The following is a 27040-nucleotide window of genomic DNA, read 5'->3' on the forward strand; positions in this document are numbered from 1 at the left end:
GATGAGCACCTGCCAGGCTTGGCAGTGGGGTGGGCCTGTGTGCGGGGCGTATGCACGCACTTGCTCACACACATGGGAGCCTGAAGTGGTGAGGTTTGAGAAAGGAGGTGAGGCCAGGAAGGTCTCAAGGGAAAAAGGACAGTTGGATGGAAGGAGGTGGCAGAGTCCAGCTTCCAACAGCCTGGCTTGGAGAGTCCTGAACATCTCCACTGTCAGAGAAACAGAACCAGTCGGGTAAACATATATCCATCTTCAGTGGGGCAGGGAAAGAGATGGTGAGCCTTGGGCAGGAGAGCAGAGCTGCCCAGCAGCCAAGAGAAGAAGGGATTTGGGGGCAGATAATGTTGGGGGATTCTTTATCACTAGCGCCACCTGGGAAGCCCATACCATAAGGTTGCATGCTGGCTAAGTTTCTTCAGTTGTGTCTGACTCCTTGCGACTACAGACTATGGCCCACCTATGGACTGTAGCCCGCCAGGCTCCTCTGTCCATGGGATTCTCCAGGCAAGAATACTGCAGAGGGTTGCTGTGCCCTCCCTCCAGGGAATCTTCCCAACCCAGGGATCAAACCCAAGGCTCTTACGTCCCCTGCTTTGGGAGGCAGGTTCTTTACCACTAGCGTCACCTGGAAAGCCCCATACTATAAGGTTGGTGGTAGGGGAACAGGGCAAGCCTGACAGACCAGTCTTCCCAGTGATCTTCGGGTAAAGTTACCTAATGTCTACTATAAGTTCTAATAGGAATCTCTATTAGAGTATGAGCTACTAATAGATTAGTATTAATTAGAACATAAAATAGATATTCCTACTCTATCAAATATTGAGTATAAATAAAAAGAAAATATTAATCACTTAATAAATTAGCATCAGTCTATTAATAGACTACTAGACTCTTAGAAGTAGGTGGCACTAGTGGTGAGAACCTGCCTGCCAATTTAGGAGACACAAGAGACACAGCTTCAATCCCTGGGTCAGGAAGACCCTCTGAAGGAGCAAATGGCAAGCCACTCCAGTAGTCTTGCCTGGAAAATCCCAAGGACAGAAGAGCCTGGTGGGCTAGAGTCTACGGGGTCGCAAAGAGTTGGACAAAACTGAAGCGACTTAGCAGCAGCAGACTCTCTGAGGTCCTGGTTCTATGATAGAACCATTAACACCATCACCAGTGCCAGGGAGAATTCCACAGACCAGAGTCCACAGGGCTGTCAGACAATGAGAGCCACTGGAGCATGTGTGTGAACTAGGTGCCACGTGGAGACTTTTTCAGGCACTGTCTCATTTAATCCTTGGTTACTTAACTTCTAGCCTCCTCCTCCTCTCCCACCTGGAACTCAGATGAGCTCAGAAACCATCTACAGGGCTGTGATGAGGCTTAAAGGAGTTGCCAGGTGGGAGCGTGCCAGCAGGGAGAGCGCAGTGAGCGCCTGGTAAAAGTAACAGCAGGTGATGTGCTCCCCACGAACCTTCCCACCCCCGGACCACGTGGTGAGGAGGGAGCAGTGCAGGCAGGTGCTCCGGGTGTAGGAGGTCCCTCGACCTGACACCAGGAAGTGAGGGGGTCTGGCTTGTGGTGGGGGCAGGCATCCAGCTGGGAGGGGAGACCCCGGAGGAGTACTGGATGGGTGGGAAGCTGGACCAAGACCCAGCTTTGATGGTTTCAGCTCAGGTGTGCTCATCTTCCGAGAGCTACACTGGGCAAGGGTGAGGGTAGATTTCATGACAAATAAGACCCAGGTCCACGAATGGGCGACATGGATGCCCCCATTCAAGTCCAAGCCCACTGTGTGCTGGGGCCAGGAGGAGAGGCCGAGACTCATGGGTTAGAGTCTAGGCACACCCAAGACTCTGTATTCTACTCTCAAGACCCGGGAGATGGGTATGATGACATGGACATTATGCTCAGAGAAAAACAATTTGGATGGGGCTATACGGCGGTTTGATCCTTTAATGAGAATAACAGGACTGAGGTCTGGCCTTCTGCGTGGAGCTGTGACCTGAGGGTGGCCTGGAGGGTCAGGTCCCCTGAGCAGTCGAGATAACTTCCGATTCTCTCTGGACAAACCCATGGGGCATCAGGACACATCACCCCAACCCTGGAGGGGGGCACAGACAGAGAAGGTGCAGGTGAGCTCTGTGTGCATGGTTCGGGAGGCTGTGTGTGCCCCTGCTCATGTCTGCCTCTCCCCTTCTGGTGTGCGCACACGTCTCCCCACCACACCTCTGCACGTGCACGCAGTGTGTGGACATGTGTGTCCTGTGCCAACTCCCTTCTCCGTTGCTTGTCTTCCTCTCCCAGTCGGGGGTGCAGCCACCTGTCTCCCACTCCTGGTGTGTGTGTGTTCCTCTCCCCGCTCTGGGTGTCCGTCGCCTGCAGTGCACGTCTCTCCCGGGCTCTGGATGCCTGGGCGGGCGTCCAGCTTCTCCTGGGTGCGGAGGGGCCTCTCTGTCCCCATGCCCCAGTGTGGGTGTCTCCTTCACACCCTGCCGCGGGTGTGACTCCCCCACCTCCTGTGTGGGTCTCCTTCTGTCCCCACAAGTGAGTGACCCATGCCATCCTGGTCTGTACCCCACCATTTCTGGGTGTCTGTCTCTGTCCCCCACACCTGTCTTCTGGACGTGTCACTATGTCACCCACCCCCACCCCGTGGGAGCGTGTATCTCTCTCTGGCCTGAGCCGGGTGCGCTCTCATCCCTCTGCCTCTCCCCTGCTGTCTGTAGAACTACAGACGATAGTAGGGTATGTGTAGACACACACCCAGGGTACGTGTCTCCCCTGGCCCGCTGTGGGGGTCTGTCTCCCTGGACTCTGGGTTCCCCCGGTTCCGGGTGTGTATGTACATCCTCCCCAAGCCTGTCATCTGTGCCAGTCCTTCTCTGGGGTGCGTGCGCTTGTCTCTGCAGCCTGGCTACAAGGCTGGCCTGCTGGCGGCGGGCAGCCGTCTGTCTGCACACGATAGGAGGGCCCAGGCATGAGGCGGGGGGGCGGGGTGCCCAAAGGGGAGATGGCTGCTTACCATCTCCTGCCTCCCACCCAGCTGAGTCTGGCAGGATCCCTGGCCTATGGCGGGCCCTCTATCAATCTGCGAACTGAACAGGAGACAATTGTCCTGTACAAGGATGTGGACGTGGAGATGGCTGAGGCCTGGAGTCCCGGGTGGGCAGGAGACTTGAGGCTGTCCCCACCAGGCTGCAGGGCAGGCCCTGGGCAGGGAGCTTCTCTGTGACCTGGGGAGAGGATGGAGGAAGGGGGCTCGGAGCAGGCCAGATGCTGGGGGTTCACGATGAGAGGATGGAGCAGAGGGGTGAGAAGGAGACCCAGGGAAGGGGGGCATCACGCCACTGCAAGTCCCAGCTCTGAACCATGGGGTTGCTCCATAATGGTGAGGACCGGTCCCATCCTGAGTCTTCCCTCCCAGCCTCACCGACCAGTGTTCCGCTCACTCACCACGCCCTAGGCCCCAGTTCCAGGACAGCACCCAGTGGGCACTGCAGGACGAGGCCCTTATCATTCCCTTGTTCTTGGCTGGATGCACTCCCCGCCCCACCCCCCAAAAAAAAACTCCCTGCTCCAGGACCACTTGAATCCTCCTACTCCCCTTATGTTTCCACTTGGTTTGGTATCTCTACAACAGAAGTCCTAAAACTTACAACCGAAATTCCAACTCAACGCAGAAAAGACAGTTTCCTGACCAGGGGCCTGAAAGAACAGTGGGGCCGTAAATAAGATGACTGAGGTCTGAGTTGCTAGTTATACAGATGCTGAGTCTGAGATGCCTGGTGGCTACATCCAAGCGGCCCTGAGAATGAAGGTCTGGAACTTGCTAGTGAGAATAGGCTTGGTGATGGAGATCTGAGCAGCAGTGGATCACCACTCCAAATCTGGGTCATATTAACATTTTTGTGACTCTAGTCTCATACCTGTAGGCTCAGTTCATTCTGGATTCTGAATGAACTTCGTTTTCCGAATACCCTCCATTGCTCAAGAACCTGCAGTGCCATCTACAGCGCAGACTGCAGGTTCCTCAGGCTGCGGGTGAGGTGGTTCACCGCAGGCCCCAGCACCCCGCTGCAGTTCCACCTGGCCCTGCTCCCAACCACGGCACCTCCTCCAGGCGGACTGGTCCTCTTGGAGACTGCTGACAACAAGCACACTTCTGCCTCCTCCTAAAGCCTGCTGAAACCATCCGCTGCACCGTAATGCTCTCCCTCCTTCTGTCTAGTCCCAGATCACACCTTGTGCAAAGCCCACCTCCAGAGCCACCTCTGCCTTCCCTTGAAGATCTAGCTTTTACTGTCCATCATTCACTTGGTATTTTAAAATATTCTGCTTGGTAGCATCTCTTTCATATATCAACCTATTATCTGAAAGGTACTTAAAAAAAAAAAGACAAGGAAAAAGGAAAGGCCAACATCAGTACCCTAAGAGGGGCAGGAGCTACTGTCCCCACTTCTTGCTCTCATTTGGAGAAAGAATAAAGAAACTTCAAAAAAAAAAAAAAAACCAAAACAGATGGTCTGAGATGGGACTTAACATCAGGACAGCTAAGAGGTAGACAGGTATATGAGAAAAACATTGTTGCATGGAGACTGGACAAAGTCAAGAAATGGCCACCATCAAAGTTGGCGTGTGTCTTTAATTCCCTAAACTTGCGGAGATAAGCACATGCTAACAGGATCTGGAATTTGGAATTAACAGACATAGACTACCATATGTAAGATGGGTAAACAGCAAGGACTGAGTGTACAGCACAGGGAACTATACTCAGTATCCTGTAATAACCTATAATGAACGAGAACTGGAAAGAGAACGTATATAACTGAATCACTTTGCTGCACACCTGAATCACTGAATCACACTGTTAATCAACTAAATTTCAACCGGTTTTGTGCCCCCATGGACTGCAGGACGCAAGGCTTCCCTGTCCTTCACTATCTCCCGGAATTTGCTCAATTCATGTCCACTAAGTCAGTGATGCCATCCCCAACTCGTCCTCTGTCACCCCCTTCTCTCTTTGCCCTCAATCTTTCCCAGCAAAAATTAAAAAAAGATTTTGAACTTGACTTGGAATTTTGCAGTAGTTGGAATGACACCACATGTTGCATAACGTTTTTTCAATTCTCCTGAGTGGTAAAATCGTCAGTGACGTTTCTATGAAGGAAGCTTAACATCTGAAATTAACCAAACTAAACAGTATGTTCAATTATGATATATGATTACATTATTTACTGAACTAAAACTAGACAAACATTTAAAAAGAGATGTTCATTATTCTGATATCAGAAGGCTTTGTTATAAATGTGATTTGAAGCAAAGATTAGTAAAACTGTACCAATTTAAGGTCATTAAAAAGCAAAGTTTAGGCGTACATCTTTAAAAATCTCCTTTAACTTAGTAAATTCATAAAAAAATTTCCCCCTTATCTATAACTTTTAAAAATACCTAGACAAGCAGTACTTTCTAACTGGAGTTACTATCAACTTCATGACTGAAAATTTTAGCTTTAAGACAAATTGATTTTTAAAATAAATCCTCAATATGGAGATAATTCAGGTTTACTCTCTAGCAAATTAATGTATTGAGCTTCTATGACCTGTACAGTCTAGAGACTTGTTCATAAAAAGTAACATAATTTGTTTCTGAAGTCATTACTGTTCCTTGCATACATATTACGCTTGCACTTCCTATCTCACAAGACTGCAGTAAAAATTAAATGAGATAATATAGGTGAAAACAGAGATTGCTATCCAGGAGAACTACTTTATCACTGATGCAAAGCATTAATACTCAAAATATTTGGGGTGATATAATTTAAAAGTCATGTTGGCTAATGATTCAGGGAATAATTTAACCAATCAAATTTAGTTTCTTTTTCTTTTAAACAGAAACAGTCTCTTTTGTGCTCATTTTTGGTTTTGCTTTTACTAGGAAGAACTTTTAACTAAAACTTGGCTAAAACAAAAAACATCTTATAATATTTCTCAACTTTATAAAGGATCAAACCCTCTGCTTTCATATTTCACTATTTCAAGCTATTTTGAATAGCTTGTTTAGTGAAGTGACGGATGAAACAGATAAAGGTATTTGTCTTTTTAAAAATCCCCCAAATTTCATTTTTGGCAACTGAATACCATATTTCTAAATTGTGTAACCTTTAAAAGTCTAGATTTAGTACAGCCACTGAACACAGGGCAGAGTATACGAAAATATCTTTTAAATTTATTGTAATATGCATGTTCATTCTCCCGAAGTAGTTTTGGACACTATTGCTTCATAAAACACACACACACACACACACACACAGAAAATTAGTGCAGACAGGACAGAGGCACTGCCATACACAGGGTGGCAGCACTGAGAGCAAATACGTGCAAACAGCAGAACACTTGGAAGGGCCAGTGCAGGCACACAAGTGTGCCTGAAACCTGATTATGAAAACACTTCTTAGACACACGGGCATTATGGTTTTAATTAAGAAATTCCTTTTAATTCTGGCAGAGGTATCATGCCTTTTAGAAAAGCTCTTATGAGTCAGCCCCTGAATATGATCAACTGCCCTTCTCTGAAAAGAAATTGCTTTCTCTTCCTCTTCCTGCACTGGCTGATGGTAGGTGAGATGAGTATGATGAAACTGAAGCACCACGTCAGGACCAACGCTTAAGCACACCGATTCGATCTCTAGTATATATTTTTTGCTGTTTTTGCTTCCCATTTATTTAAACTAAATATCAAAACCAAAAGCAGTTCATCCATTTCTCCTATCTCCCACTCCTTGCGTCTGGTAACCACCAATCTGCTCTATGTATCTGTGAGCGTGGGTTTTTTAAAAATTAGTTTATTTATTAGATCCCACATAGGAGAGATCATATGGTGTGCACCTATCTCTGACTTATTTCACACAGACCTCTGAGGTCCATCCATTTTGTCATCAATGGCAAGATTTCATTCTCTTTTATGGATGAATTAATATACATCTCACGCATGCACATGTATGCCACATCTTCCTTATCCCTTCATTCACTGATGGACATTTAAATTGTTTCCATATCCTGCCAATCACAAATAATGCTGCAATGAACATGGGGATCCATATACCTTTTCAAGTCACTGTTTTTGTTTTCTTTGGATAAATACCCAGAAGTAGAATTGTTGGATCATACAATATTTCTATTTTTAATATTTTGAGGAAACTCTATACTGTTTTTTCTATAGCGGCTGCACCAGTTTACACCACCAACAGTTCACAAGGGTTCCCTTTTCTCCATATCCTCACCAACACTTGTTATTTCTAGCTTTTTTTTTTTTAAACAGCCATCCTAACAGCTGTGAGGTATTATCTCACTGTGGTTTTGATTTGCATTTCCCTAACGATTAATTATGTTGAGTGTCTTTTCATGAACCTGTTTGCCATCTGCATGTTTTCTTGGGAAAAATGTTTACTCAGATCTGTCCATTTTTAATTGGATTTTTTTTTCTTTGCTCTTGAGTTATATGACTTCCTTATATACTTTGAATATTAGTCCCTAATCAGATATATGATGTGCAAATATTTTCTCCCATTCAGTAGGTTGTCTGTTAATTTTGTTGATGATTTCCTTTGCCACGGAGAAAGTTTTAGTTTGATGTAATGTCACTTTTCGATTTTTGCCTTTATTGCTTTTGCTTTTGGTGTCAGATTAAAAATAATTATTGCCAAGACATGTGTCAAGGAGCTTATTGCCTATGTTTGCTTCTAGGAGTTTTATGTTTTCAGGTCTTATGTTCAAGTCTTTAATCCATTTTGAGTTAACTTTTGTGTATAGTTTAAGATTGTGGTCTAGTTCCATTCTCTTGCATATGGCTTCCAGTTTTCTCAACATGAATTATTGAAGAGACTGTCCTTTCCCCACTGTATACTCTTGGCTCCCTTGTCATGCATTAATTGACCGAAAATGCATAGGTTTATTTCTGAGTTCTCTATTCTGGCCCATTGATCTGTGTGTTTGTTTTTATTCTGATACCATACTATTCTCTTACTATAGCTTTGTATAGTTTGAAACTAAGGAAGTGTGAAGCCTCCAGCTTGGTTTTCTTTCACAAGATTCCTTTGGGTACTCCAAGTCTTTTATGGTTTCATATAAATTTTAAGATTGTTTGTTCTCTTTCTCTGAGAAATGCCTTTGGAATTTTGATAGTGATTGCAATGAATCTGTAGATTGCTTTGGGAAATATGGACATTTAAACAACGTTAACTCTTCTAATCCATGAGCACAGGATATCTTTCAATTTATTTGTGACTTCTTTAATTTCTTTCATGAATGTCTTAACAATTTTCAGAATACGGTCTTCAACAATTTTAAGTGGGATGGTTTCCTTAATTTCTCTTTTGGATAGTTTATTATTAACATATAGAAATGTAACGTATAGATTTTTTTATATTGATTTTGTATCTTGCAACTTTACTGAATTCATTTACTAGTTCTAACAGGTGTTTTTTTTGGGGGGGGGGTCAGGGGAGTCTTTAGGGTTTTCTATATAAAGTATCATGCCATCTGCAAATAGTGACAATTTCATTTCTTCCTTTCCTGTTTGGATGTCTTCTATTTCTTTTTGTTGCCTAACTGGGCTGGCCAGGACTTCCAATTCTGTGTTGAATAAAAGTGGTCAAAGTAGGTATCCCTCTTTCCTCCTGACTATCAAGGAAAAGGTTCTCACCTTTGAGTGAGAAAAGGTTCTCACCACTGAGTATGATGTTAGCTCTGAGCTTCCCCATACGGTCATAACTATGTTCAGGTACATTCCCTCTTTACTTGATTTGTTGAAAGTTTTCTTTTTATCATAAATATTAAATCTTGTTAAATGCCTATTCTATATCTATTGAAATGATCATATAATTTTTATCCTTCAATCTGTTAACGTGACATATCACACTGATTTGTGGATGTTGAACCATCCTTGCATCCCTGGAATAAATACCATTTAATCATGGTGTACAGTCCTTTTAATGTATTATTGAATTCGGTTGGCTAATGCTTTTTTGAGCATTTTTGCATCTATGTTCATGAAAGAGGCATGCCTGCTTATTCAGTTGCTCAGTTGTGTCTGACTCTTTTGTGACCCCATGTACTGTAGCCCACCAGGCTCCTCTCTCCATGGAATTTTCCAGGCAAGAATACTGGAGTGGGTTGCTGTTTCCTACTCCAGGGGATCTTCCCAACCCAGGGATCAAACACATGTCTCCTGAGTCTCCCACATCGGTAGGTGGATTCTTTACCGCTGAGCCACCTGGGAAGCCCATTCATCAAAGATACTGGCCTATGAGGTTCTTTACTTGCGGCATCCTGTCTGGTTCTGGTATCAGGGTAATGCTGGCCTTGTAAAATAAGTTTGGAAGAGTTCCCTCCTCTTCTATTTTTTGGAAGAGTTTGAGAAGGATTGAAATTGCAAGCATACCTCAAAGATATTGCAGGATTGGTTCCAGACCACTGCAATATAGCAAATATTGCAAAAAGCAAGTCATATGATTTTTTTTTGTTTTCCCAGTACATATAAAATTTACGTTCACACTATCCTGTAGTCTATTAAGTGTGCAACAGAATGTCTTAAAAAACAATGTAATTAAAAAATACTTTATTGCTAAACAATACTGGTCATTATCTAAGCCTTCAATGAGTTGTAATTTTTTTTGCAATAGTAACATCAAAGATCATTGATGACAGATCACCGTAACAAATACAGTAATGATGAAAAAGTTTGAAATATTCTGAGAACTACCAAAATGTGACACGGAAGTGAACACAATGCTGTTGGAAAAAATGGCAACAACAGACTTGCCTGATTCAGGATTGTCACAAACCTTTAATTTGTGAGAAACACAATACCTATAGAGCGCAACAAGATGAGGCATGCCTGTAAGTCTTTAATGTTTGGTAGCATTCACCAGTGAAGGCATCTGGTTGATCCCAGACTTTTGATTGTTGGGAAGTCTTGATTACTGATTCAATCTCCTTACCAGTAACTCATTTGTTCCGATCTTCTATTTTGTCATGATTCGGTCTTGGTAGGTTGCTATGTTTCTAGAAATTTGTCCATTTTTAGGTTGCCAATTTGTCAGTGTGTAGCTGCTCATAGCTGTCTCTTAGGATGCTTTGTATTTTTGTGGTATTAGCTGTACTATCTCTTTCATTTCTTATTTTATTTTAGTCCTCTTTTTTGGAGGGATGAGTCTAGCTTAAGGTTGTCAATTTATTTACCTTTTCAAAGAACCAGCTTCACTGATTTTTTCTATGATCTTTTTAGTCTCTATTTCATTTTTTTCTCTAATCTTTCATGTTCCCTTCCTTTCTTTTTCTAGTTCCTTGAGCTCTTTTTCTAGTTCCTAAAATATCTCTAAAAGTTAGGTTGTTTCTTTGAACATGAAGATATAACATCTATGAATATTCATGTACCCAACATAGGAGCCCCTAAATATATAAGGCAAACACAGGGAGAAATACACAGCAATACAATAATAGAACAGAACTTTAAAACCCAACTTACACCAATGGTTAGATAATCCAGAAAGAAAATAAGGAAATATCAGCCTTAAATGACACATTAGATCAGGTACACTTAATGCATATTTGCAGAACATTCTACCCAAAAGCAACAGAATACACATTCTTCTCAAGTGCACATGAAGCATTTTTCCAAGACAGACCATATGTTAGGTCACAAAACAAGTCCCAATAAATTTAAGAGAACTGAAATCACATCAAGTATCTTTCCTGAACCACAAAGGTATGAAACTAGCAGACAATTACATGAAGAAAACCAGAAAACTTCCAAACATGTGGAGATAAAACAAAATGCTACTGAACAACCACAGGGTCAAAGAAGACATCCAAAGAGAAATTAAAAAACAAAAACCCTTGAGATAAATGAAAATGAAAATGGAACATACCAAAATTGATGGGATGCAGCAAAAGCAGTTCTGAGAGGTAAGTTCATAGCGATAAAGCCTAACTCCAGAAAGAAGAAAAGTTTCTAGCATATATTTAAAAAGATAACCTTTTAGCTATGATTAAGAGTATTTCATGATAGGAACTTCTTTTAAGAATAACATGATCTAGGGAACAGAAATTCTTATTAAATAGAAGCAGCTAAAGTTTTAAAATAACTATCTTAAATAGATTATAATGTCCAAAAAAAAAGGGGTTTTAAGGAAAACACTGTTATACTAATAAAAAAAAATAAAAAAGCCTAAAATATCCCTAAAGTATCAAATGCTTTAATGAGTAAAATTTCAAATGCAATGAATATGCAACTGATAAGAGATATAAGCAACACTAAACCATTCATCTCCACTTTTCTTTGAAAAATAAGTATAATAATTGAATGTTATAATTATTGAAATAATTTTGCCCACATATTTAAAAAATACATTTTCATTACTATCAAAGGATAGATGTTTAGGAACGTCTGTAAACTACCAGACTTTCACATGTGTTCACTTTTACTCACAAACTTTTGAGGCATACAGAAACAGATTCGGGTACAATAACAACTTTCAATTAAAATTCCCTATATTTCAGCAGTACATCAAATTATCTAGTTAAATATTTAAAACCATCATTCTATGTCTAATTAAAACAATTACTTGATAGTTTATTTTCATTTTGATTTGGGTAAGTGATTATGATAATATATTTTACCTGTAATATCTTTTAAGATGTGATGTCCACCAAATTATAACTAAGGGATACCTGTCTTATTCAGTTTTCTTATAAGAAAGCTAAAGCAACTTATATTAAAAGCTAAACCTGATATGTGTACTCTACACAGGGCATAGTTAAATCAGTTATTTATTGCATGACAGTAGCTCTGAGAATGCTCAAACTTTATGAAGCAGAAAAAGAAAACTATAAAATATCACTAACTGCTGTTAGAGGTATGCCTTATACCCATGGGCAGTTTGTTTGAGCCATTTTAAACTATTCCAAATAAGAACTACTAAGACTGCTTCTACCACTCATAGTATAATTAACTTTTTATTATATATCTAGTTCTATTTTACTGCTGAGACACTGTGTATTTGAATAGTAATTTTAGGCAAAATTCTATTAATATTAGAAGAGGAATATAATTGACATTGAAAACTTACCCAATTAAATTACTTTAGACAATAACAAATGAGAAAAACACATGAAAAATATTTTCTCAGTTTTATTCAGAAAACAATTTTAGAAGAAGGGGAGCAAATTCATGTTTGAGATATAGTTTATAATCAGATATGATAATCATATTAACATTTACATTTAAGGTTATAATAGATCTTATCTAAACATATAAAGTGACAACTCTCCCATAAACTGCAAATTTAGAGCAAATTTAGTTTTAAAGTAAAGGAGCTAGTTTCTCTTCCTTGGAATGGAACAGTTAAAGAAATTAAATTTAGGAAATGCACATAATAGTTTTAAAAAGGTAATGTACCCTTATATAAAATAGTATTTTCATTTCATTGTCTAAAGTTGATAAAAATAAGACCTATTAGTGTAACTGTTTTAGAATATGATGAAAACTGATGTGGGCTCTATGTAATTCCAGCATTAAGGCAATACAAGGAAATAAAATCAAGTTATTGAGAAAATCTACTAGTCTAAAATTCAACTGATGCCATTTTGAACCTGCACATTTGAACTACCTCAAACTTTCAGGTTCAATTTCTTAAAATTCTTCTGATTAAGAACAATTCAGTCAACTTTTTACTAAAATATCTTCAAGTAGAAAAAAACTGATTAAAACATTTTTCTAATTCTGCCTATTAGTCAAAGGGACTAAATTCCTCATTCTCCGACTTCTAGCTGAACAGTCTCCAAAAATATATCTCAAAACTCAAGGCTCTAATGTCAAACTATTGATTTAAAAGATAAAATTTTTCAAAAAATCAGATGGCAGCCTTGTAGTTGTAGCATTTCATCTGACAATTAACATTTCCATATTCAGAAATAAAAGATAGGATACCATAAATAATCAATAAACAATGTGCAATTCCAACATTGGTTTGACACAATAACTCAAATATTTAATATCTGAAAGCCTAAAATGAGTCTCTGATTCTCAAAAAAAGGTAGGGCTCAAGGCTCTGCAATAACAGATAACCACAGTCTGCTGAGACCCTTGAAGAAACGATGCCTCCTTTACCCTCAAAATATTTTCTAATATTAAAAGAAAATTCCACTCTTGAACACAATACTGTAATAGATCTAGATTCTCCTTCAGAAAATCAATTGCTAATTAATAAATGGGGAAGAAAATTTCTTTAACTGTCAGCTTACCCCTAAAAACACTTCAGAAGTCAAAAAGTTTGTGAGTGTTCTTATCTTTACCTTGTGAAAAGCTTTTAAAATGTTACTGAGTCTGGAAGAAATGACTTAAATTGTCCTAAAAAAAAGTCCACAAAGTACACTGTTCTTAAACCAAGGTTTTAAATTTTATTTCATTAACTTAATGGGAAGTTTTAAAGTTTCTGATGAAGAATTAAGAAAATAATTTTCAACAGTTTCTAAAATTTTTCAGAACACTTCACTTAGGTACACATTTGAAATAATCTTTACTCTTTTAAAAAAATAACAAAAAATCATTTTTCCTTATTTAAAAATAGAGTATTCCAAATAATCTCTACACATTATTCTTAGAGTTTAATTTAGTTTACTACAAGTCTAAAGATATGGAGGAAAAATTGGGGAGGAATCTATTTTTAAAAGGTTACCATAAACCAGCAGTTTGTATTAAAAATACTCTCTTACAGATTTCCCCAGTTATCACTCTCATTTTGGGGGAGTAAATTTACTATTATTTGCTTTATAGTTAGTTATTCTGTATTCACAGAAGTCAAAATTTTAAATTTACCACGATTACATCTGATATTCTCATATACCTAGTTCTTTCCCCATTAATTTTGGACATTTCCCCATTAAATTTGGACACTTAGGTTCTTATAATACACTTTTCCTTACAATTTTTTTTTAAGAAAAAAAAAAATCTAAAAGAACATTTTTACTTTCTAACACATTCATATTTCTAGGTTTTCTATGTATTTAGATTAGGAAAAAGTTTTCACTTAAAAAAAACACAGGGAAACACTTCAAGCAAATTGCTCCTCCTATTAACCTAGGATACAACTGCCTAAATTCATTCCTTCTACATAGGCATACCCATTTCTTGGGTTGCCATCTCAAATTCCCCCCACACACTGTGGTTAGTTTTAATGCCATGTCCCTGCAGTAACTCTGTTTACAAGACATCCAGGGACTTTTCAATACCAACAATTTTAATGCAGTATCACGCCACTTCACTTTTTAAAAATGAGATATTGTTTTCTAAAACTGGGATTTTGTTCTCTGATAAGCATTTAAAAAAAAAAGAACAAAAACCTTAACACTTGAACAACACACACCAGTGCACACACAAAATCATAAAGCAAAAATACCAAAGCACCCTTGGTAGTTCCTCATCACCATATCCTTGTCAATACCACCCTGGAGGGAGGAGGCAGAGACAGGTGGACACCCAGGGTAGAATGTAAGCTACTGGGCACTAGGCCAAGCGACTCAAAACTAAAAATCAAATTATGCCCCTGCAATAACGGCTACTAGGCTTTCATACATGAGTATTTCTCACAACTCCAAATGTTAATAACTACACATCAACACTTCCAGAAAATGTTACAATGTAAAATTGTGCATTTAATTTCTCAAATTAAATTTGCTAATGAGATATAAAAGTTGCCCTGTTATAAAAGAAACGTAACACAGTAGATGTCAGGTTCAGGCTTTTTCAAAAAAAGAAAAAAATTAGGTACTGAAATACACACAAAAGTAAAAATTAGTTACCTCCAAGTGGTCTTATTATAAAATGGAAAAGACTTCCCCTGCATGAATTCTAAAATCATAGTTAACTTTCAGTTCATCAATTCACTGTACCCTGCCCTCACATTTAACTTATTTGTAAATACTTTTCCAAGGCTACCTAAACACTTACTAATTGGTTAAATATGCTGCCTACATTAATTCCTGTTACAATTAAAGAAATTAAGGGTCAATTTTTGCTCCTCTGCAGTGTCTGATATATTTTCAAAGTATTTGATGTTTCAGATAAGGTGTTCATCAGGTTTTTAAAACAGTTAAAAAATGGCTCAAGGGACAACTGTTAGCCTTTTTACCTTGAACACATTCACTATCCTGGACTTTGTTGAACACATTCAGTTGTTCTTGCCTTCTTCTGAAACTCTTCCTTTACTCAAATAACTTATCTAAAGAATCTAAGATGTTATCAATATAAAGAGGAAAATTTCTATTTATTTCCTATACATTTGGAAACACATCAAAAAGAACAAGTATTCCAGATTGTGTAAGTAAAGTTACTCAGTAAAACTTTTTTCTTGGGTGTGTGTCTGTGTGTATATATGTGTAACAGGTAACTTTTCAGACATTAATTTTCCAAAGAACAAGATTCTAAATAAAAAACATTAAAACATTCCTGGAAGGAACCAATATTTTGATTACACAGCTCAAGGGGCAAATGATTATCAAAACAAATCTTCAAAGACAGCTATAGATACACGTTTTAGTTCTCAAGCTTTTCAAATCTCAAAGACAGCAGCATTATATTTCATTCAGCAAATAACAATTTAATCCTTAGAAAGGAAAATTTCCAGAATACCAAACCAAAATGTATATAGTGACAACCAGTATTATATTAAAAACAAAGGAAAAAAAAGAACACCTTTGGATGATTTTAAAACACCAAGAGTACACTTACAACTTTGAAAATATACTGATAAAAACATATTCACTAATTTATTTAGCTATAAGATGTCTGTTTATTAAAATATTTAGATTGTAATAAATATGCAGATGTTGAATTTTATCAGAATTAGCCCATATTTATAAATCATCTTCCACAGCAGCTAAATTCCTTATAGAATGTCCAATAGCAAAATTAGACATATAAATTTCAAATAAGCATCTCCAGCTATGAGGCTTCTCTAATTCTACCTGAAATAAAGATTATGAGTATACAACAGCCTTAACTTATTTCTGTTAATTGGTACAATTTAACAGAAGCTTCAGGAAAAGGATGTTCAATAGGTAGTATTTCTTAGGCATTACAAAAGCTCAGTACAATCAATTCAAATGAGTAATTATGCTATGTCCCAGCTAAGTAAGACTCTCCAAGGAATTACAGGTTTTATACTTGTGTGCTCTGAGTGTATTTTCTGATTCAGACAAGTAGCCAGGTGTGTAAAACCCAAACATGAAGAAGGTTTCATACCACCTTTTGTGATATAGAAAAAAAAAAATCACAATACCAGCACTTTTATTTAGGATGACAATAAATTAATCATAATGTGAAGTGTCCAAGCAAACTGAATAACTCCATGGTCACATGTAACTGGAAGAAATACTTCTCCTTCACATTTACAGAAACTGAATTTATTGATGTTAGTAACGGGTTTGTCAAAGTGGCAACTATTCAAGATCTAAAAGTCTCACTTATTTTAAATCCATACTGAATTTGACTACTTATAGTCAATGTAACTTCCTCCAGCCAAACTACAATGAACATGTAAGATAAATTTCAAAGGTTTTATAAGTATTAATGGCACCATGAAATCTCTGCGAAGATTATTTGGGGGGGGGGAGTTTCCCTTCTCCACTGACAGTTTAATCACTTTCTAATCAATTTTGATTTAACAGTGGTTCATGGGATTAATTTTTTTAATGAGTTCTTAGAAAGTTGCAATTGCTTCCAAAATCAGAAACCACACTACACTGATGTAACTGCTACTATGGAGGTCTTTACAGAAAGGTGCAGGTAAGAGTTCAGATGTGAACACAGGTTAACGTACACCAGACTTCAAAATAATAATTTGTACAGTATGGCCAGAAAAAATATTCTATATAAGAAGTCTAAAAATCCAGTCCTTATATTAATCCATTTCTATAAATCATAAAAACAAAGGAAAATAGGCATCTATTCCAGAAACTTCATATACCTGTGGAAAACGGAACATAAGTAAATTCTATTCAAGGTGAACCTTAATGTCCAACAGAGTACAGCACACAACTTACATATTTTCAATTTTGAAAATATTGTGAAAATCTAAGCCATCAGAGTCAACAGTAGTTTATGATCAGTAAACATTTCCTGTTAAATAACACAAATAAATTCAACTTAAAAGATGCAAACCGGTAGGTCACAGGACTTTAAAACCTTTTCATTTCAGAGGCACAGAGTTACTGCACATGTATAGGATGGGGCTTTAAAATGGGTATGTGTAAACTTTTCCATGGTGTTGGTGTATGTGCTTTTTTTTTTTCCCTTAAAGAAATGCCTACTGCTTACAGAGTAAAAGAATCTCCACCACTCTGTCTGCAGTTTTCAACCAGAAGTCCTCAGTGTACCTTAAGCCAAATTGAATATTAGGTATTTTACAGCTTTTACAAAATGGCTGTAAAATCATGTTATGGGCATACACAGCTCTTTGATCTCACTGCACAGAATTCATAACTGTTCAATAATGCTATACCATTACACCACACACCTTAAACTATTTTCATTTTTCCACAATTCCTTCCAAAATCAGCTTCCAGAGCACAGCAATGTAACATGCAAAGTTCCTGGGAGGGCTTGTTACACAAAAGAACAGCTTGGAAACAAACTGATCTACACAATATCCATCTTCTGTTGAGCCTGCTTTAGCCCTCCTTTCCCTCCATCACTGCTAAAGGTGGGTGCGTTTGAGTCATGGAAAGAGGAGGCTCTTCCATCACCACACCCTCCCAGCACCTCTGCTGCTGGTCCTCACGCAGGGCTTCTGTGTAGGTGATGAAAAATCATAAGAAAAGAGAAGCTGTCCCTTTAAAATGCCCTGCTCTGTCCCACATCCCACGTGGAAACCAACATCAGCAGCACTTTCCCATTAACTTCACTGTGATGCAAGAGGCACCATCCTTTTCTATACATAAAACCAGAAAACCTCGGCTGGACATTCTATCCTGAGGATGAGCAGGTGAAGCAAACGTGTCAGGAGGCGAGTAGCTCAGTAACTCCGCACCCCACCCCAAAAGGTGCTCCAGTCTTGCACACCAGCCTCTGTGTGCACCACCACCTCTCTACCCCTCCTCTGTAGAGCCTAGTTTAAAGAAAGGAGGGAGCCACCAACAAAACCTGAAGCATAAATGCGACGAAAATGCAATTCAAAGCCGAAAGGGTTTATTCTTCCAATCACACATATTAACTCTATTAAGAAAATGGCATCACTTTTTTTTTTCCACCGGGGGGGGAGAAAAAAAAACCCGCAACGATCATTAAAACAGAGTTATAAAATAGCAAATATAGTGTTTATCTTATGTCAGATCAGCCCACATTACCAATAAGTTTAGCAGTTTCTGCACTACCACCTCCCCCCCCCTCCCCCTCCTTCTCGAGCATCGGATTTTCACGTTTTCTCATTGTCGGTTGAGTTATAAAAGGCTTTTGCCCTTCGAAAGTTTTGAAAAAATAAATAAATATTAACTCCTTGGTCCCTGCAAAGTCAAAATGGACTTCAGGGGAAAGGCGGTTCATCCTTTTACCTTGAGCGAGAAAAGGGGGAGCATCCCGGATTTTTTGGGATTTTTTTGCGATTTTTAAAAAATTTTTATTTGGTTATATGCCTGAGTTCTCCCTCCATTTTGGTTGTTTATGATACTGACAACAAGCTGTCCCTGGTCTGTGCAGATCTCCTGCTTTCATTTAGCACCCCCCTCCCCCCCCGCAGCCACACACCCGGGGCTCACACCTCCTCGCAGACCCCGCACCCCGACCCCGACTCGCCCACCTGAGGAAAGGGCGAAAACAAATGCATTTCTCCAAAAAAGAAAAACCTCTTTTGAAAAAAGGGGCAAAGTTCCCCCCAAGTCACTCCAAGTGCCCCCCAAATATTGCCGACTGCGGGTTTCCGCCAGGCCCTTTGGGGACCCACCTTCCCCCGGGATGTTTTGGTAGAAAATGCGGAGAGTTTACTCTCAAAACCGAATTTATATTAATTTTTCCCTTATTTTTCGGGTCTCTAATGTCTTCCGCTCTCGCTGCTGCCGCTGCCGCTGTCACAATATTCGCAGCACCAGAGAGGAGGCGGAGGAGGAGGAAAACTTTTCAAACTTTCCAGACCCTGAATAAAGGGGTTTTTTTTTTTCCCACCGACCTCACCTTCGGGTCTCCAGCCGCATCGCCCCCTGCCCTGTCAGAAGCGACTTCGGGAGTCCCCGCACCCCCGCCCGATTATTTTTATTTTATTTTTTATTATTATTTTTCTCTCTGGGGTCCTGAGCAGGGGCTGAGAGCAGCACAAACTTTTTCCTCCTCCTTTCGCCGCCGCGGCTCCTCTGCCCCCTCAGCGAGTCCCATAATTTAAATAACCCTGATATTTCTCCCGCTAAACGCCTCTCCGCCGCCCCGGACCCCGGGAGAACTCACCGCGGGGCTTTAACATCCTCCCTCCGGCCCGTCCGCCGCCTTTACACCGCCCGCGGAATTTCTAATAATTTTTTTCTCATATTTCGGGCTGGACGCGGCGGGCCTGGAAATTGTTTCCTTACGCCTCTTTCCAGCAGCCATTGTAGTGTATGCGCTGCCCCTGCAGCCCAACTTGCAGCTGCCGCCGCCGCCGCCGCCGCCGCCGCCGCCGCCGACGTCGCGCCCGCCGCCGCCTCCCCCGGCCCGCTCGGCCACCGCCCCCGCCTCCCGCCGGCCCGCCCCCTGCCCCCGCCCGCCGCTGCGCCCGCCCTCCCCGCCCTTCCCCGCGCGCTCCTCCCCGGGGCCGGCCACTGGGTGCCACCGCCGCCGCAGCCTCGCGCTCCGATTGGCCCGCCGCGCCGCCCGTCAAGCCGAAGTGTTAAGAGGCGGGCCGCGGCGCGGGGGGCGCGGCGGGGCGGGGGCGGAGGCGGGGTCGCGAGCACCGCCCCGCCCACTCCTCTCGTCTCGGCCCTCCTCCCGCCGTCTGGGGGCGGGGCGAGGCCCGCCCGCCCCCACCGAGCCGGGCCCCGTTCGGCTGTCAGTCAGGCGGCGGGGCGCGCTCATTGGGTCGGCGGCCGCCGCGGAGCGGGGGCAGCACGTTGGGATGCGCGCTACTTAAGGCCCAGCTGCGTGAGCCATTGACGTGTTTGGAGCTGGAGACGGCCTGGACGCTGGCGGAGCGGCCGCCCGAGGTGAGTGGTTTCCCCGCCCCCCCCCCCCCCCACTCCCCCCCCCGCCCCTCCGCCTTGCCCTCCGCCGCGGCTGCAGAGCTGCGGGAAGAGACTGGCGCGTCCCGGCCGCCGCGGGACCCGCAGTCGCGTCTCCGGCGTGAAGCCGCCTCCACCAGGCCTCGCCTAAGCGCGGGCCTCTTGCCGTTGCGCTTCCTCGTGGCAACGCGGGTCTCCTCGGGCCGGGGGTGAGGGAGGTGCCCCCTGCCTGGGCACCCCCAGCCCTTCCTTCACCCTTACTTCTCAGCCTTTGGAGCGTAATCGCCCTCCCAACCCCCTGCCCGCGCCCCCAGTTCCCTGCGTTTTCTTCGCCCCCTGCCTTCTTGGGTGCCGTCGAAAGTGAGAGCAAGGTGTGTTCACCTGCGCCCACCGCTCACGAGGTTGGACGGGCAGCTGTCGGGAGGCCGCGGGCCTAGGGCTCGCCTCGCTCCGGGATCTCCTCTCGCCTTCCCCGCCCCCTCCGCAAGGCCACCCCGACTTCCTGATCCGCCGCTTGCTCCTAGACATATGTTGAAGGCTCGAATGCCTCGCGGGACGCGTTGCGGATTCCCGACGGCTGCTCCTGCGGTGGGGAGGCCCGCAGCCCTGCCTGGGCTCGGATAGCCTGGAGCGCGGGCGGTGGCGGCGGCAGGGGGCCTTGGACGGGTCAGGAGCTTGCAAAGCTGCTCCGAGTGGGGACGTGGAACCACTGGATGGAAAGTCGAGAAATACTTTTTAAAGCATTTTGCCCTTTGCAAAAAGAGTTGAGCGCTCTTCCTCAAACGTGCTGTGCTTTTTTGCGCCCCCTCCCTCAAATCGTTGGTTTCTCTCCCACTATCCTCTGCGGACAGAGCTTAGGCACGTTTGTTTGTTACCTTTGGAGAGCAAGTAGATAAGGCCTCCCTAGCGGAACACCCGCTTTCAGCTCGGGTCCTCACTGTAAACTGACATTTCCTCTTCATTTCCAGTTATTACATGTGGATTCGTGCAGAGCAGGTGACAGTCGGAAATCCAAACTTAGATTGACTGGTATTTAGAACCCGGAAGGGAAAGGAAAGGAAAGGAAAGGTGAATATACTCCTACAGCAAACTTGATTCAGTATATGTGATGTTACCTAGGTGGTGTGGTTTTTAAAGAATTTCTAACCGACGATGGTGATAAAAAGTAGAACACTTTCACGGAAGGGGGGCAACCTTAGTTCAGTCTGCGTCAGATCATTGTTGAGATTACATCCAAGGAGTGTGAACAGTGGAGCAGAGCTCTGTGCTCAGAACACAGGACACATGCAGACAAGAAAACCGTGAGTTCATTTTGTGGCCTCTGTGCGGGAGAGGAAGAAGCTTCTAGGTACAGTTGAACAGCATCTTGAAATTTTCTTCCTGTCAAGAGATTTCTGTTAGCTAGGTGTACTCATGTATTGTACAATACAATGAAGATCATAAAATAGAAGGATTGCTTACTGAAAGGACCCGGAATGATTAGACTTTTTTCTATCCTTCTTTGCAAAGTTTATCCCCTTTAGCTTGGACATACTGAGCTTGTAAAAGAGAAAGGGAACTAGTTGACTCATGATCCTAGAATACCTCCACTTTTCAGGAGCTTATGGGAGTCTGATTGTTTTTCCTGAATGTACTTTTATTTCTTTTAACATGGCTCATATTTTTTGATGGTCCCATCTTGGGGAGGGAAAGTAGAAACCACTTTGTGCAAAAGTTCAGAGCTCTGTCTAGTTATAACTGACTCAGTTTTTTATTCATTGGTGTTTCAGGTAGGTAATCCTACATTATTTGCTGTCTTCTTTGATCTTTAGGTAAAAGACAGTTAAGCTAGAGCAGGATTCAGGAGTAAGTTCCATAAAGTTAGCGCAGAGCATTTAAAAATATTTGTGGGTGGCTCGTTGATAATATGCCAACGTGTTGAAATAAAGAATTGCGTTTAATTAACAAGTAATTGAGTTTTTTAAAAAAAGTTCTCTTTTAGTTCATTTCTATGATGGTGTCTTTGAAGATAACAGGCATACCAATTTCAGTTAGATTCATTAGAGAGGGCATTTGTCCTGGGAGTATGGGTGACGTACTTGTTATAAGAGTATATGATTTGACTTGGAATCCCTAATTGGCTCTTAAGAACTGTGATCATCTTTAATTGATAAAGGCTCCTCCAAGCTGTATGCCTATAGGGCTTTAGCCAGAAGATGAATGTGCCGCAGTGGTGTTCCCTCACTTCCTTTATCCCTGGAAGTATCAGTTAAATAGAAGATGCTTTTGGGAAGTTAAATTTCAGATTTCTTTTTTTTTAAACTTTTCAAAATGTCCACTGAGCAATAACTTTGGTGTGTGGTTTTTTTTGTTTTTTTTTTTTTGGTACATTGGTCAACACAGGACAGGCCACAGAGTAGACATTCAGGTACTTTATAGTTGACTTGCTAAAGTTGGGTTGTACTAAATTATTCCACCCTTATTTTGTGTGCTAATCAGTGTATAATAAGGAAGTAATCATTAGAGTGCATGCTGTATTTTTGTCTTGTTAATACATTTAATTGCTTAGTCTATAGATATTGTTGTCTTTTAGTCCCTGAAAGTCAGTCTGACTCTGCGACCTCATAGACTATAATCTGCCAGGCTCCTCTGTCCATGGAATTCTCCAGGCAAGAATACTGGAGTGGGTTGTCAGTACCACCTCCAGGGGATCTTCCCAGCCCAGGGATAGAACTCTCGTCTACTGCATTGGCAGGCGGATTCTTCACCACTTTAGAAATAGGAGTAAACTAAAACTGAATTTTAGCAGAACTGTATTTTTCTCTGAACATTGTAGTTAGATTTCAGTAGAGGCACTTAAACAGTTTAAACAAGGTGTTTGTGCTGAGGCATGAGTCAGTGTAGAGGAGAATCACATCCAAGTCTTCATTCTGAAAATACAGAGAGCACGTGAGTTCCTCACTAGAAAATCTTTAGGCCAGAGTTAACTTTTCAGGTACTGTACTTGTGGAGTTGATGAGGCTTAACTGACTCCTGCATCATCCCCCGTCCCCCGTGTTCCCCTTCCCAACCTCTGCCTGCAGGGAGAAGACACTTAGGATGCCCATGGTGACACGGAGGCTGAGGGATCCTGACGTAAACCCTTGCTTGTCGGTAAGCTGGTTGGCTTTGAATTGTCACAAGTATTACGTTGGAAAAAGAAGCATCTTCTGATTTTGTGGGCATCAGTTTTCTTCAATTCTTGAATAAAGTTATTCCTGTACAAGAAACATTCATGGCCTGTGTATCCTTATTTCACCAGAGCATTTTTAGATATTCATCATTTAGCTGACAAAGACTCATCTCTTTTAAGTTTCCCTAATTGGTAGAGCATACAAGATTTTAGTTGTCACTCTTAACCCTAGACAAGCATGTGCAACACTGAGGAAATTCTTGAGTCCGAACTTGCAAAGTTGGAAAAAGTAGGTATTTTTAAATGGTTACTGAAATTTGTTTTGATAACAATGATTTCATCATGTCCCTGAGACCACCTCGCTGAGAGTGAAGGGCTGATAACTGAATTAGAGTATTTAAAGCCTGAAGGTTTTCACAAGGGTATCATGTAAACAAAATGTTTTGTTGTTATAATAAGCTTTTGTTGGCATTTATTTGGTACAATTAGCAGTTCTTGTGGCATTGTCATCCTTCAATAAGGCAGCCATCGGACTGGTGCTATGAAAATTGTATTTCCTGACTCATATGCATTTTCCAAATATACACACTTGTTAAATATTTGGCGTGGAGTATTGGCTTTGTTCTCTACTTGAAATCTGTTTTCAGCAGCTTTCCTAAGTTGCTTTAGATGAACCAAGTTTCTCAGATCTGTGAAGCAAATTACTTGCCCTTAATTTAAAGTTTTCCTTCAGATGACTTCTCAGAATCATGCCTTTTACTCTGAAGTTTGTTATCCAGTCTGCTTCCAGTTCAGACAGCTAAACTTTAATTCCCAAATGGCAGCTACCCTCCTTTGAACTTGTAGCCCTGTGTAGCTTACTTCAGTTTTGAAGTGATATTAATAATACCTATTAAAATTACTGACATAATAGTGTATTTACTTGCGTAATGGAGTGAATGATAGCCAAACATACGTTGAGACGAATGTCATTAATTTACTTGTTGTAGACCAGTCATTAGCTATTTACTTAGGGTCTGGAAACCACCTTAACATCAAATGTTCAAGTCCAGGTGAGAACTTGGAGGAGTGGAGAGCTGCCCTCTGAGTCAGGAGATGGCATTTGGCTTCTGCTGTGCAGCAGTGAATTTCTTTTTTCTTTTGGCCCTGCTGTGCAGTCTTAGTTCCCCAACCAGGGATTAAATCCAGGCCCCTGGGAGTGAAAGTGCTGAGCCCTAACCCTGGACCCACAGAAAGCTCCCTGCAGTCATGACTGAGCACATCGAAGTTGCCTTAGCCGCCTCGATAAATGGTTACTGACTGATCTCATTCAGTGCTTTGACTCAAATTCCTGTGAATCAGATACAGAAAAAACTGACCCCAACTATGAAGAGGCAGGTGTTGGCCTTGAGCATAACGGATGCTGGGATAGTTGGAAAGCTAAGTCCGTTTTGAAACTATCTCCAGTTATCTGCTCGGGGGACGCAGCTTCAGAAGTGTGTGTACCTTGTTTTTTAGATGCCACTCTGCCTCCTAAATGCTGCCTGTCTTACATGTTTAAGGAATCGGATGCGTCTACCAGATGCATGGCTGAAAACAACTATGACAAGGAGAGCTGTTCTTCTCACTTCTTGAAGTACAAGAACTGCCGGAAGTTCTGGGTAAGCTTGGCTTGGTCACCTCTGTCAGAACTCATCTGTTATGCATGAGTCTGAAGCCTGAGGTTTGTCAGAACCCACCACCCTTCCTTAGTGATGGCTGTGGGAAGCCCATCTTTCTGACCACATCCCCCGTGTGCCCTCAGGACCCTTGGGCACTCTCGTTGGGTGCCTCAACCCTTCCCACGTGTGAGGATTCAGCTCCAACTGAGGTGGGTCTTCCTACGTGGATCAGTATCTCACCATCATGTTAGTTTTCTAGAGGTGGATGGAATGGCGGGCTTGCCCTGTCACCACGCGTATCCAACTTCTTTTTCTACCTCCTCCCCCACTGCTGCCCATGGTCCCCATTTTCTCATATATATTGTAATTTCTGCTTCTCTGAGCACCGGCTCCAATGGCTTCCTTTCCCTCTGCTCACTCACTTGTTGTGGTCACCTGTTGGCTCCTTTGGGCAGTTGTTCTGAATTGGTGGGCTGTGCTCCTGGGCTGGTAGTTCAACACTGTATCCCCATCCTAGTAACAGGGGTCATATTATTCCTGTGGGAATAATGGGGCTTCCCTGGGTCAGGAACATACCCTAGAGAAGGAAATGACAACCCACTCCAGTATTCTTGCCTAGGAAATCCCATGGACAGAGGAGCTTGGAGGGCTACAATCCATGGGGTTGCAAAGCAGTCAGACAGGACTTGGCATCTAAACTACCACCACCACCATGGGAATAATCACTTCTTTTTAATGGATGATAATCTCAAAACATTATCTGGAGTCCTAGAATTTATTTTCTGTTTTTTTTTTAACCTGCTCTTTTATGTTTCCTTTTAGAAGACGCAATACCCGATTACTGGCAGTTGATTGGCATTTAGTATATGACTGATTCTGGTTTCTTCTTTTTTGTACATACACACAGAACTCTGTCATGATCCAGAGAAGACAAAACGGAGTGAAGCCGCCCATGCCCACGGCAGCAGAGAGAGACGAGATCTTGGGAGGATTGGGGAAGATGCCCTATTGAGTGTTTGCATTAAAATTATTTATTTAACTTAGGAACAGATAAATATTTTTAATAAGTGGTTACTGCGTCTTCATAAGACTTTTCAGGCCTTACCCAGACAGATCTCGGATTCCTCAGGGAAAGCCCCGTGTCCTCCACTTCTGCTGTCAGTGCCGCAATGAGAGCGGGCCACCCCGGCTCTGCCACGTCCCCGACTTCAGAAGACTTGCTGAATGCAAGGGGGCCTTAGGAACAGCTCAGTGGAGAGTTGAGCTTTTCTGCCGGGTCTCGAGAGAAAGAAGAAAGATGCGAACAAGGGAGGGATTAAGGGGGTGAAAGGGAGGCAGTGTCTCCAAGGAAGAAGTGATGTGCGTGACAGCATGACGAGGGCGGGCTGGAGCCACATGTGGAGAGCAGTGTGTGGACTGTCCTGGAGGGGAGGTGGGGACTGAGTGGTGGGGAGAAGACTGGACAGCAAGTCCAGGGTGGATACCCGATGGGCCTCAGTCTCAGGCATGTTACTAAGGTCTCTGCCCTGATCTCACTCCTTTACCTTGGTTTAAAAAGCCTTGGGGAGGCACGGGTGTCTTTAAATGACATACAGAGAACTGGTTTTCTTTATGTTTCCTTAATGATGGGCTTAGTCAAAGGATTCTGAGACTGAAGTCTGTGGTTACTGGACAGCCTTCTAAAGAAAAGGTGGTGCTTTCAGAGGTGGGGTTTCACCTGCAGGAGGAGATGGACAGGAGGGGCTGGGGTTCATCAGGTGATGGCAACACAGGATGAGGCTGGAGCTGAGCTTCATTTTATGATATAAAAGAATATTCAGTATCATGACTGGGGTGGGGTTGTAAAGCAGCTCTCAAACCCACGCCTTTTAAAATCCAGGGTCTTTCATTTACAGGATTGCTTTGTAAAAGACACATTATTTGATCAAATTTCATGTGTATAGAAAGTGAAAACAGATAGTTTGTGTCCCTTCTCTTCATCTGGTCCTGGTGCAGGAGTATTACAACGGCTGCTGACACAAACTGTC

The 27040-nt window shown here is 42.1% G+C and overlaps 2 protein-coding genes across 5 annotated transcripts in view; one reads left to right on the top strand and one right to left on the bottom strand.

Moving 5' to 3' along the window:
• PLAG1 (PLAG1 zinc finger) overlaps window positions 1-19689 on the bottom strand; it is a 51971-nt gene extending 32282 nt beyond the window's left edge. For both annotated transcript variants that reach the window (XM_005215434.4, XM_005215432.4), the window contains exon 1: window positions 19477-19689. The gene's annotated coding sequence lies outside the window, so the exon portion shown is untranslated. The remainder of the gene's footprint in view (window positions 1-19476) is intronic.
• A 469-nt stretch (window positions 19690-20158) lies between these two features.
• Window positions 20159-26057, top strand: CHCHD7 (coiled-coil-helix-coiled-coil-helix domain containing 7). 3 transcript variants are annotated; one of them, XM_059874275.1, is made up of 5 exons: window positions 20159-20593; window positions 21191-21290; window positions 23285-23354; window positions 24915-25013; window positions 25921-26056. In XM_059874275.1, the coding sequence occupies exons 3-5, from the start codon at window positions 23301-23303 to the stop codon at window positions 26023-26025; spliced, it is 258 nt and encodes an 85-aa protein (XP_059730258.1). In that variant the 5' UTR covers window positions 20159-20593; window positions 21191-21290; window positions 23285-23300; the 3' UTR covers window positions 26026-26056. The 3 variants fall into 3 exon arrangements, with proteins under 3 accessions (XP_059730258.1, NP_001124231.1, XP_059730260.1); NM_001130759.2 differs by lacking the exon at window positions 21191-21290 and having other exon boundaries at window positions 20159-20207; window positions 25921-26057; XM_059874277.1 differs by lacking the exon at window positions 21191-21290.
• The last annotated feature ends 983 nt before the right edge of the window (window positions 26058-27040 follow it).

This window comes from Bos taurus, chromosome 14 (genome assembly GCF_002263795.3).
Source record: "Bos taurus isolate L1 Dominette 01449 registration number 42190680 breed Hereford chromosome 14, ARS-UCD2.0, whole genome shotgun sequence".
Classification (NCBI taxonomy): domain Eukaryota; kingdom Metazoa; phylum Chordata; class Mammalia; order Artiodactyla; family Bovidae; genus Bos; species Bos taurus.

Coding starts and splice junctions, on each gene's coding strand:
- CHCHD7 (NM_001130759.2), top strand. CDS start 23,301: ATGCCCATGGTGACACGGAGGCTGAGGGATCCTGACGTAAACCCTTGC. Junction 23,355..24,914: donor ACGTAAACCCTTGCTTGTCG/GTAAGCTGGTTG, acceptor TACATGTTTAAG/GAATCGGATGCGTCTACCAG. Junction 25,014..25,920: donor AGAACTGCCGGAAGTTCTGG/GTAAGCTTGGCT, acceptor ACATACACACAG/AACTCTGTCATGATCCAGAG.